A 12,372-nucleotide genomic window follows, 5' to 3' on the forward strand; every position below is an offset into this window, starting at 1 on the left:
TCTAGGCATGCATCTATACAGGGTTGGGTTTTTTGGTTCTGTTCCATCTCCAGCTATTGTACTTTGGTCTCTCGTGGAGCATTTGTTACTGGGGCTGGCTAGGAAGGTCTTTAATTGTAGGTTTCTCCCTTTCTCACTGTACATTATGAAAAAATATAGTAAGAGCATGTGAATGTTGGACTAGAGGAGGTCACCAATAATCTATGCACCTGCCAATCCCATTAGCTCCTTTGGAGTTTGCACTGTGGGGGCCTAGAGGAAATATGGCCTAAAAATAGCAGTCCAACTTTATGAAAAGGAATCAGGCAAACCTTCCTTCAGCTGAGCCGCAGCTGCCTGAGCGCTGTGAGCAGCGGTAATAGAAAGCTGCAGCATGGAAGCACTTTTCTTTTCTCGGGAGGCTTGATTTTACAAAGGATAAAGAGTGATGGATGAGAGATCTGCTCTGTTTTAAGTTAAATAACTTCGATTACCACCTCAGAGGAAGCAGAGAGATTCTGTCACCCCATCAACATTTCAGATACGTGCAGAGCACAGCCCTGGTTTGGTGGCTGGGATTTTCAGAGTCCCCAGTGCTCTGCCACTTACTGCTGTTTTTTCAGATCAACATTTAGCTTTGGCACTCTGGGACACCACGGTCAAATTCACTGCGATGGGAGGGCTAACGGTTGTGTTAACGAAGGGCATCGTTCTTTGCAAACAGCTTTTTCTTAAGAACTTCAGCCGAGCTTCTCTGAGGTTTGCGTTTTTCCATTCTTTTTTTTTTTTTTTTAAGGTATTGAGATAATGAAATTATAAGGATGAAAGTGGGGGTGGGGGGAAGCCCAACCCAAAGCCTGTGAAATAATTGCTGTATTTTTTCAAAAAAAGAGTCTGTAGTCTTCATTCACGTTACTGATAGCTCAGACAAGGCACTGCATTTGAGTGGCAACTGCACCAATTAGCACCGCTGCTGTTGGTTTGTGAATTGCATGTGAAATGTAGAATTTGTCCAGAAGTGCTAATGCAAATTGCTCAACAAAAATGTGCCCTCTGTGTCAAGTCTTTTCACTTGTTCTGACACACTGATGTCTTCCCAGATTTCTCTGATCGGCAGATCCCTCTCTCTGCTGACAGCTACCAGAGCTCATAAAGCAATGGAAATATTTCTTGTTGCCATTAGCTGTGTTTCTGCAAAGAGGGTTACAAGCTACTGCTGGGACTGGCTACTTGCAGCACAGCATAATTTTGACTTTTATTTATAAGGCATTGGACTTTGAATTTCTACAATTAAGTGCTAAAAGCTCGTTAAATGCCCTAGATTTTACCTGCCCAGAAGTTCAAAGACCTGGTGCCTGCCACGGGGGTAATTTGGTCACTTTGCATGAGTTCAGCATCCTCTGTTGTTGTGTATGGTGATAACCTTTGTGCCTTGCCACATGAGGCTGAGTTACAATTGCCGTGGGAACAGTAACTTAGCATTTCCTGACTTTTTCAGCATACAATATCTCATCCTAATATTGCATCCTTCAAAAGGAGAAGTGGAGCAAGGGCACATTGAAATTTTGGTGTTCTCACATCCACAGAATATAAAATAGCATACCTAGCTGTACGCAGACTTTAAGCTGTATGGGTAACTGCTTGTGCTGTGGTGCTGACACCCCTGAGTCTAGGAGCCCCATTGTGCGGGGCTCCCTGCAGATGCAGGATGTAAATATATTTCCTTCCCCCGAAGTACTTCCAACCTGAGTGCAAGATGGGAGATAACGCAGGGAGACAAACACGCCAGGGAGTGCAAGGAAACAGAAGAGGCCGGCGGGCATCGTGGAGACAGGAACTTCTACAAAACTCCTACAAATCTGACTATGCTTGGGGCAGAGGTCGGGGTCAGATGTGTGCGATTTTGAGAATCTCCCAGAAATGAAGAGGAAAGTGTGAAGGCACTTCTATCTAAAACATAACACATGGAAAAGAGGTGGCCATGATGAGGTGGGCTCAAACTCTGAGCAGCAAATAAGTGTGTGAGGTGGGATAAGCTGCAACTGGATTTTGAAAGCCCGGGAGGGGGCTAAAATACAAAAGGAAGGGAAGCCAAGAGAGGCTTGCAAAGACAGGGATGGCACAGCCAGGACAACAGGCAGAGAAAATGCCCTGGGCAGCATCAGTCTGGCTGCAAGCAGGGTAGGATTGCAACCACCAGGGTGCGAGGTGATGGGAGCCTGGCTGTGGGGCTCGGCAGGGAGGTTTGAGGCAAAGATGACAACCAGGTTATGGGCTGGGTGACAGGCGAGTGATGGCGTTGTCCACGGGGACTGAAGAAAGGAGAGGAGACGGAGGGAGTAGGATTTAAGCCTGCTTGGAGAGTGAGCTTGCTCAGAGATACTGGCAAGAAGGAGGGGAGAAGAGGGACGAGGACACAGACCTGCAGAGCGGTGGTGGGAGGGTGAGCAGCGACCGACTGGTCCAAGTAATGCTGAGTAAGGGACGGAAGGTGTGGGAGACAAGTGGGAGTGCTGGGGAAGGAGCAGGTTTCAGGTGGGGCTTGGTCAGCAGCGCTGGAAGGAGTTGACAGGCGATGGCAGCCAGCCTGGAGTAATTGCACAGAGCTTCAGCCAGACAAAGGCTATTAGAGACTCTGTGATACTGGTTTCTGTGACAGGCAAGAAGCAAAAGCCTCTTTGGAAAAGAATCTATGTTGGAGATGGAGACTAAATTCAGTCCAAATCATATAAATCATAGACAGCACATTCGATAGGCTTAGAGATGACAGTGAGAAGACAGATAGGGTGGGAGCTGGAGAGGCACTTGAAGTCAAGCATAGTTTAGATATTTCTTTTTTTTTTTTTTAAAGCACAAAGATACAGCATGCTTGTATGGTGAGGGGAAGGAGGCAGAGGAGAATGAAATCTTAAAGAATAAGGAGGCAGATGGGGGCAGGGGAGATGAGAAGACAGGAGAAGCAGGAGGGCTGGAGAGCAGCAGCGAGGCTGCTGGAAGGAGGGGAGAGCTGGGCAGGAGGTGGAAGGAAGCAAGCGGAGGGGAGGGAAGGAGGGAGATCATGTCTTGATGCTTAGTTTCTCACGGGAGAAATCAGCACAATCCTGTGCAGAGACGTAACTTCGGCAAAGGCAGGGAAAGCAAGGCCTGAGGAGCGATTTGAGGGCTGCAGAAAGGCAGCTAGGACTGCGGCTGTGAGGGCTAGCTGGGCTGGGAAACGTGAGTAAGCATTAGGAAGACGACAGAACTGGGGAGGGGAAAAAGCATTCATGGTGTGCAGGAAGTTTTTTTAAAAAAAAAAAAGTTTGAAGCTTAACAAATAGGTAATTGTCTCAGAAGAGGTATTAAGGATATTCAGAAAGCCTCAGAAGTAGTGAATAAGGGCTTAATCAGCAAAGGAAGCCATGCCTTAGAGACCTAGAAGTCTGGGGACTGCCTAAAGCCAAGCTGAGTCAGAGCTTGCAAAAGAAATTAATTCTAGAGTAGGGGTTTCCTTTGCCGTATACATGAAGGAGACCTCAGAGAGAAGGGAGGAACCGTGCAGTGAAGAGCATGTGAAGGCTGAAGCCAGCCCAGGCACAGCCCAAATCAGAATTCCTCGTCTCAGTTTTCATGAGGGCGAGCGAGATTGCATGTCAAAACAGGGGCCAGGTGGCCCCTGTGCCAGGAAGCACAAAGAGCACATCCAAGGTGGAAGAGAAATCAAAAGGGTTTCAAGTGCTGGCACTGGGTGATGGGTAGCTTCGATTCAAGGACGTTGAAAGCATGAGCTCGTGAAATGACAGGCCTGGCGTGCCATCCCAGCCACCTCGGCTTATCAGCAGCGAGTTTTCTGAAACCACAGCAAAGACGGTGAGGCATCGCTGGGCAGCTGCAGCGGAAGACCACTTGCTTCCCTTGGCCTTGTCAGCTACCTTTTGGAAACATTCAGCTCTTGGTTTTAGGCTGAAATAGCACCTGCAGAGAGGCTGCACAAAGTGCCTGCAACCAGCGACAGGAGAGTTTCTCCGGTTCTTTGAAGTTGGTGTCTGACAGGGGAAGATCATGGAATTTGTGCATGAGTTTGTAGAGGCGATTGCTCATCACAAGCACTAATGGGTCTGCTTTGGTGCTTTCAGCAGTCACACACTGCCTCGTTTGCTTGAGTCCACCAGAAAAGTGAGGTACTGCATCTGTGTGGCACACTCTCCCCGTGTTTGTTGTGGGCCTGGCCCTTCCCTTAGAGAGTCAGCGAGGCGAGGGGGGCAAAAAGGAGCCCTCACTTCATCCAGGTCTCTGTGGTGTGCCGTCTTCCTCCCACGAGGGTACGACGTGAACGAGGTAGGGGAGGGTGGTAGGAAAGGAGCAGTTGTGCTGTGCAGATTGCTCACTTGCAAAGCGAGCTGTGCCAGGAAATGCCGATAAAGATACCGCAGCGGTACTGCGAGCGCTAGGGATGTGGCACATGGACTCCCTGACCCCGTCTGTGCCAGGACAGAAGCCAGAGACAGAGTCACTGACAGGGCAGGGAAGGTGCCCACCGGCGTGCAGAGGCACAGCTACTTTGCGAGAGCCCCAAACCTTTGCGCTGAATTTTTCTGTGGATTTTTTATTTTGCCTTGGCAGAAGCAGCGATACGGGGCAATTGCAGCCTCGTACCAATTTCTGAGGTAAGTCGCCTTCTGCACATGGGAAGGAGAGCATATGGCCCAGTGTGTTTATTTCTCAGCCAGGATTCTTTCGGGCTTGGCAAATTACACGCTTCTCACTGAGGATCAACACAAGCGCCAAGTTTGGTTTTTCTAAAAATGAAAGGGATTTTATTTATCGCAGCACAGAGGAAAGGATCTGAAAAACGCGAAAAATACCTTTTGTTTATCCTCAAACAAAACACCCAAGGGGAAATTGAACAAAAATTTCACTGAGAGTAAAAAAAAAAAAAAAAAACACCACACAAACCAAACCTCTGCAGCCACCCGCAGGAAATGTCAGTCAGACAGCCATGGTGCGGGCCCAGGCCATCAGAGGGAAAGGGATGGCCTGGTGTTTGCTGCTGGAGTATCTTTTCCTCATACCTGTGCTTTCCCCAGGCCCCACGTTTTCCCCTGTATGTGGTAGAAGTTTTTCTTTCTCTCACAGCATTTATTTTTATTGTCTTTTCCCCTCCGTTCCCCCTTTTCACTGGCCCCGTGTGACTGTTTATTTAAACCATTTGCCTGCTTTCATCTTCCGTTTTTCTTCTCTCCCCCTTCTCGGGGGCTCTCTCGCCACGATTATCCTTGCGCTTCACATTAGCTTTCCTCCCTTCCTCTGCCGTGTGGACTCAGAGGGGACATTGATTAAAACTACAACCTTTAGCACTGCCATTTCCAGCAGGCACCGGCCTCAGGGCCTCGTGCCTCTGCTGGCTCGGCCCTCACTTGGTGCTGCTGCCGGAGCACCTCGTGAAGGCCGGGGAAACATGCTGAGGGATCGGGGTCGGCTCCGGTGCCCCAGGGACATGGCAGTGTTCTGGAGGGGCCTTTTTGTCCCTTTGAGAGCCTGTGGCTAGGCCTGTGGTGGAAGGCAGTGGGACAGGGTGTGGGAGCGCTCTCCCGTGGGCTGTTTTTCCAACTCTCTCCTCCTGCGTTTCGCCCCGTGAAGGCTGCCGCTGTCTGGCGGAGGGGCAGGGCGCTCTGCGAAATGCCATGATGGCACAGCTGCTCGCAGCGGGCTCTGAGGGGGGTAATTACAGCCTTCACCATACGCGGAAAATACCAGGTTGGGCGAGCTAGTGTGCCTCCAAACCCTTACCTCCTCTCCTCCCCATGTGCCGAGGGGCCGGCCCCATGGGCACGAGGGCCAGCTCGCAGGGCAGAGCGGGGTGCTCCGTCCCCACGGGCCTCACCCTCCTCAACAGCTCATCTTAACTTTGCACCGTGCAAATATTTTTCTATTTGTATACTTAATCCTCCCCCCTCCATTCTTTTTAAGAGATGTATATAAAGAGACTGTGCAGGGTTTGATTTGGACTGATTCTTCTTTTTTTTTTTTCTAAAAATAAGGCCAATAAGAAATGTCAGTTAGGAGCAAACTAGTTATTTGAGGTAAACGAACACTTCTTCCTCAGCGCACAAACCCAAGCAATGTATCGCTGTGCTCTGTACCTTGGAGCCGGCCGGAGAGACCAAGGATAAACAAAACTGGAAAGCGGGGGCGATTTCCCCTGCAAAGGGGAGAAAACACCAGGGCCGTTACTTGTAAAAGAGGAAATGAGCCCATTTTAATTACGCTGCTTGAAGTTTGGTAGCACTCCGCTGAGGTGCTGCATTTCTGAGTCCTGCCAGGATTTGCGGGATGCAGATACCGTTTTGGGGCAGAAGTCAGTGCTACCAGACAGCAGAGGTGGAGTGACAAGCCGCTCGGCCTTGCGTGCTGTGAGACCAACTCCGGACAGTCTTTAGCTCTAAATGGTGTCAAGAAAACACTTGCTCATTTTCAAATCCTTTCTTATGTACTTTGTCCACAGAAGTAAAGAAATTAGTCCCTCTGATGAACCCACACAACCCCAGAAGTAACAGTCTGACAGATACAGTTTGTTCTGCGGGAGGAATAAACTGCATCGAAAAGATGGGGAGGAGAGATGCAGGGGAAGGGAGGGCAAAGGAAAACAAATTGGCTGCATGCAGAGGTTTAGCGTCAAACGTCAGAGGGATCTTGTTCGCTCAGATACTGTATGAAAGACCATGGCAACCAGGGGCCCAGAGAGAGGAGAGATTTGTAGCTGCTCCCCGGACTGGATGACAGAGGAAATAGGTGAAGCAATCCACCCTGCAAAGCCCGCTGGTGGATGCAGAGTCGTAAAACAGCCTAGCTGTCCCTTCATCCTGTACACTGGCTCATTCAAGGCAAAAAAAAAAAAAAAGAGTCTGAAGTGAATGGATTTGTAACTCAGTCAGACGGTACCATTCTGCTGAAGGTGGCTTTGCTGTGGGCAGCCAGATTTAGAGAGAGGGATTAAGATCCCTGCTGGACACAGTAAGTAGCAACATTACAAGGAGTTTATGGGAAATGTTTTTAGGGGAATACAGGAGGGCGTGTTTATGTCACTCTGAAAGCACCAGGTGAGATTATGTTTCACTATGCATGGAAATGCAGTAATATTTTTGATCCCAGTAATAGATTGGTGCCCCCCTTTTTTTACACCTCGAGTGCTGTGTTCAGCTTTGGGCCCCTCACTACAAGAAGGACATCAAGGCCCTGGAACGTGCCCAGAGAAGGGCTACGAAGCTGGTGACGGGCCTGGAACAGACATCGTGTGAGGAGCGGCTGAGGGCACTGGGGTTGGTTAGTCTGGAGAAGAGGAGGCTCAGGGGAGACCTTACTGCTCTCTGCAACTGCCTGATGGGAAGGTGTGGGGAGCTGGGGGTCGGCCTCTTCTCACAGGTAACTAGTGATAGGACTAGAGGGAATGCCCTCAACTTGTGCCAGGGGAGGTTCAGGCTGGAAATGCGGAGACATTTCTTCTCAGAAAGAGCAGTCAGGCACTGGGACGGGTTGCCCAGGGAGGTGGTGGCATCACCGTCCCTGGGGATGTTCAAGGAAAGGTTGGACGTGGTGCTTAGGGACATGGCTTAGTGGGTGACATTGGTGGTAGGGGGATGGTTGGACCTGATGATCTTGGAGGTGTCTTCCAACCCTATCGATTCTGTGATTCTACATCTGTAGATGTACTTACGCACAAGCCGTAACGAGAGCCCCGTGAGGAAGGAGCAGTGACTGCCAGGGTGGCACCAGCGCGGTGCAGCAGTGCCAGCTGCCTCTGCGGTGCCAGGGAGCAGCAGCTCAGAGCTGCACAGAGGTGAGGTCAGGTAGCTCTGCGGTGTCTCGTACATCACAGGCCAGTTGGCTGCACCACTAAGTTGCGTTTATCCAGAAAGGCTGTCATCTTTGAAGACATCAGAGAGTGGAGATCTGCCATTTCTGGTGGGTAATGAAATCATGGTGTAAAAATGTGATTCTTCTTTCTGATTTGAATCTGTCTTTGGCTTCCAGCCCTTGTATCTGGCTTTGCCTTCTTCACTAGATAAAAGAACTCTTTAAAGGATTTCTTCCCTCGTGAAGGTATTTTTATATGCCATGGTCAAAGCGTCTCTCAGTTTTCTTTGAGGTAAGCTAAATGATTGAGCTCTTTAAGTCTCTCACTGGAAGATACTTTCTGCCTCAAACCATTTTTGTCTTCTTTTTCTGCTCTGGCTCTAAAATGTAGGTGCCTGACTGTACACATTTTTCTAGTATCGTTCTACTAATGCAGTATGCAGGGTAAGCCACCTCCTGGCTTCTGTTTGCTCTTCTGCTCTTTGTATATTCAGGGATTGCATTATTTCACATACCACAGAACGGCACAGCGAGCTCATGTCCGATTGTGTGTTTTGCATGTTAAGATGCCACTTTAAAGTCCTTGTTTTTTGGAGAACACCGTGTCCCTCGAGGTGGCATACCCACTCCTGTTGGTTTCTGGTCCCTGGGGTCCCACTCTGCTCCCTGCGCCTCCAGCAGAAGTGGTGTGAGCTGGCAATGTCTGAGGGCTGGAGGGCATCATCTGGCGGTCCTTCTGCTGGTCCTGGCAGAAAACGGTGTGACCGCTTTTAGCTGTGGTTGGGAGAATGGATGTCATGCAGAAGGAGCAAATTGCTGAATGATAAGGAAGAGGCACATGTAAGATTTGAGACAAAGAGGAAAATACTTTTTTTCCCTCCCCTTTGTCCCCTTTTTGAGGTCACTTGCGTTTGGTGTGCGTAACTGTACACACACACCACCCTGAACTCTGAGGAGGACCCCTCACTCTGGCAGATCCTTAGAAATAATGTGGGCAGAGGTGCTGATGAAGCAGCTAGGTCCCTACAGAAGTTCTGCTTACTGGGTGCTCTACAGCTATGAAAACCTGCCCAGACGTGTCATGCAGACCAGTTGGAAATTCTGCCTCTTTCTTGGCTCCACGAATGGAAGCTCGACTCTTTCTAAATCCGGTCTTACTCCCAGGTGCAGAGCACTCGATCCTGTCCCTGGGCTGTGTTGGAAGGGGTTCGCCGAGACTGCGGGGAGCACGGGGATCCCTGCGGGTTTGGAACCAGGCACGGCCACCACGCAGCAGCAGTGCCCGCTGCAGAGGTGCTCTTGGTGAGGAGCTCTGCTCCTGGACACAAGGGAGCGTTTTCCTGCTGGCAGGGGCTTTCTGCCCGGGCTGCACTCCTGTTTTGGGGACACACAACCCAGGGCTGCTGCCGGTGATGTCAGTGGGGCCTTTCATCATTGTTTGGGAAGAGCTTTGGCCAAAAAAAATGGAAAGGAGCAGAAATATTCCGGGCAGGAGGGTGGTGTTCTGCCTTGATGAAGAATGCCTGGCCTTAAATCTGTTATTAAAACTGGAAACAGGAAGCTTTTGCTGTGCATAGGCAAACTCTTGTACCCAGAAATGGCTGAACGCGCCGCTCTGGAAGTAACACCTCCGTGCTAATCTTCATATTTCCTCCAGCTGCTGCACGGCGCGCGGGTTCGTGTCAGCTGGCGGGGCTTCCTTCGGGGCTTTCTTCCCTTTCCGACCCGGGAGCTAACAGCGTGTGGCGTAACGCCATGCAGGACCGAGCTGCGGCGGTATCGCGGGACGAGTTTGTGCCTGCGCTGTTTCCACGTGTGTGCACAGCAAGCCAGGACACAAGTTCTGCAGTAAGGCTCTTTCGAGGCAGATTCAGCCGGGTTTGGGGCTGCAGCCCCGGTGGCAGCTGAGCACGGAGGCTTGGGGGAGCCCCTGCGGGTGCCACCTCCGGCTCCCGAACCGCCCCCCCCCGGTTCCTTTCCCTTGTAGTAGCTGCAGCAGAGGCTCCATTACTTGGCAGCGCGGCCTCGCTGCTGTCTATAAATGGAAGCAGTTGGCCGGTCTCCCAGTATAACACAAGATAGTCCTGTGCAGCGGTTATGCAATCCCCAGCCTGATGACTTCATCAGGAGCCGGGGGGGGACAGGGGTAGGAAGGATCCTCAGCGGGCAGCCTGCGGGTGGTGCGCGTCCCCCGGGGCCCGTGGCGGGGTGAGGGCAGCGGGGGGAGCGTCGGGGCCACGAGCCCACCAAGTGTGGTGTGAGGAGGGAAAGGGGGGAGATGTGGGAAGACTGTTGGGGTGGGGAGGAAACTTTCAGACCGGGGGACGCGTACGTCGGGAAGGGAAAGCAGCCGAATACTGGAGAGCTGCCTCTCAGCGGGGAGCCCTTCGGGAATTAGCGGCGCAAAGTAGAGATGCGGACAAATTGTATTTTCTTGTTATTACCTCAAAAGGGTCCTTGAAAACCTGACCTTGGCGCGGAAAGGCTGATCCTCGTTTCCCAGGCCGCGCTCCATTTTAACCCTTCCGCTGGCTGGGCTGGGTGGCACAGGGCACAAGACGACTTCTGCGTGCGTTCACGCAGCTGTGGCGCACCTCAGGCCCGCAGCCGGGCAGAAGAGCCCGCCCTGGCCCCGGGACTGCCTCCCACAGCGGGTCCCGCACTGGTGCAGGCCCTTTTCGTCCCATCCCCATCCCATGCGGTGGGTGCTTTAACGAGCAGCCACCCCCAGGGGACAATTAGCGAGGCCGGCCCCGCTGGCTCCGTGCCGAGCCGAGCCGTGCTGCCCCGGTCCGGCAGCGGCCCCTGGCGGCGGGCCGAGCCGAGCCGAGCCGAGCCGAGCCGAGCCGAGCCGAGCCGTGCCGGGCGGCAGCACGGGGAGATGCCGGGGAAACGCGGGCTGGGGGAGGAAGATCGGAAAGAGAGGGCTTCCGCAGTGACTCTGGCTTTCTCTGCTCCCTTTTATTTTCCTTTCCCAGCCCTAAGAGGCAGCGCATTGCCCTGGGAGCGCGAAGAGAAAGCAGGGGGGTTAGGAGAAAGGTACCTGTGGCATCACAGGTGCTCGTGTCCTTCCTTCCAGTGACAAGCTTTCGGTCCTTAGCTGGGGGGTGGAAATCTTAAATAAACACGTTGTGTGGGTGAATCCTGAGATTCTGGTGCAATATAGGGGGAATTAGGGCTGTTCGCTGTGCCTGCCTACAACCTCAGCTCCTGAACCCGGAGGCCTTCATGGCAATGTCAGTGTGGGAAAAGGGAAGGAAGTGGGAAGGGAGAGAAATGAGGTTTATTATCCCCATGATGATGGAGGAAAACCCTGAAAAAACATCTCTCGCAAGTTACTTACCCGGAGTGAAAATAAACCTAGTGCCCAATTCTGGTATCTTATTGTTAGTAAATTGTCAAGTGCTCTTGCTTTATCCGAGGGGCCTTTGAACTCTGGGTTACGACGTGAGAGCAGAGGAACCTGCCACCTGCAGCAGGCAGCGTGTGGCACTGCCACAGGCCACAAGCAAGGACTCTTACTTTCTTCCAGCTCCAGTCCTCGCCCACAGACTCAAGGCGTATTGTTAATCAACCATAATTTCCCCAGCCCGTGAGCGCCCTCAGTAACGAGGCCTTCTCTCTCTGTTTGTGCAGGAGCAGCACCAAGTGGGATTGTCTCGGAGCACAGCACCTATGCAGCCTTCAGTCCCACCGGGCTCCAGCAGCGTGGTCACAGGCACGAGCTCTGGGGGTCCCTTCCTGGGAAACCAACCGCAAGCAGCCATCATGAAGCAGATGCTGATTGAGCAGAGAGCCCAGCTCCATGTGATAGAGCAGCAGAAACAACAGTTTCTCAGAGAGCAGAGGCAGCAGCAGCAGCAGCAGATCCTAGCAGAGCAGGTACAACATCTGTTTGTCTCGAGCTCTGCAGCACGTGCTGGTATGAGGGCATGAGCACTACAGTACAGTACAGCACCAGCCCTTCCTTTTACATTCAGTAATTCTCTCTCGGTGGCTTACATCATGTTTTTTTCAGCAGTGGTTATCAAAGAAGAGGCATCTGCCTCAGTCCTGCCATGACCTTGGCAAATATTAAGCCTTTTCCCAGCGGTGGACATGGCAATTGCATGAGGTCTTAGACACTGGGAAAGCTAGCTCTTAACCTGCTATCTCATGATGTGTTTAGGCTGGCAGAAGCAGGCTCTGGTACAGTGACAGTTGCTGGTGCTCTCCCCTGCTACATCAAACTGTGGTCTTGCACTGTCAAAAGCAATGTATAGCTGTGCAGCGATCTGGGACAACGAACTGGTGGGAGTAAAAAGTAACCTACCAAAAAAAAATTACTCAGATCGATTACATGTCAATTCCTTAGTCTGGTTAGTCATACAAACAGCACAAGCAATCATGTTAGTGTGAGGGAGAGGCAGAATCAAGGTGGAAACTGGGGGCTGAAGTGGAAAAACAGTGCACCCACCTCTGGCAGTGGCAGCGTAAAACTGCTGCACTGCCTGCCACCCAGCTCCTGGAGCTCCCAGACTCTCGGATGTTAAATTACCCCACCTGAATGGTAACATCTTA

At 51.6% G+C, this 12,372-nt stretch overlaps 1 protein-coding gene and 1 long non-coding RNA gene across 11 annotated transcripts in view; one reads left to right on the top strand and one right to left on the bottom strand.

Annotated features, from left to right (window-relative positions):
* The window catches only part of MAML3 (mastermind like transcriptional coactivator 3), a 273,831-nt gene that overhangs the window by 252,794 nt on the left and 8,665 nt on the right, over window positions 1-12,372 (top strand). For all 10 annotated transcript variants that reach the window (XM_083834889.1, XM_083834885.1, XM_083834883.1 and 7 more), the window contains one exon: window positions 11,449-11,694. In XM_083834889.1, coding sequence (XP_083691015.1) covers window positions 11,449-11,694 — 246 coding nt within the window. The remainder of the gene's footprint in view (window positions 1-11,448; window positions 11,695-12,372) is intronic.
* Window positions 754-11,419, bottom strand: LOC310899022. Its single transcript, XR_014583921.1, has 2 exons — window positions 10,257-11,419; window positions 754-8,628 (listed from the first exon to the last, which is right to left on the bottom strand). It is a non-coding gene; the product is annotated as an uncharacterized lncRNA (long non-coding RNA).

The sequence above is a fragment of the Anser anser genome (genome assembly GCF_964211835.1).
Source record: "Anser anser genome assembly, chromosome: 4".
Taxonomy (NCBI): Eukaryota; Metazoa; Chordata; class Aves; order Anseriformes; family Anatidae; genus Anser; species Anser anser.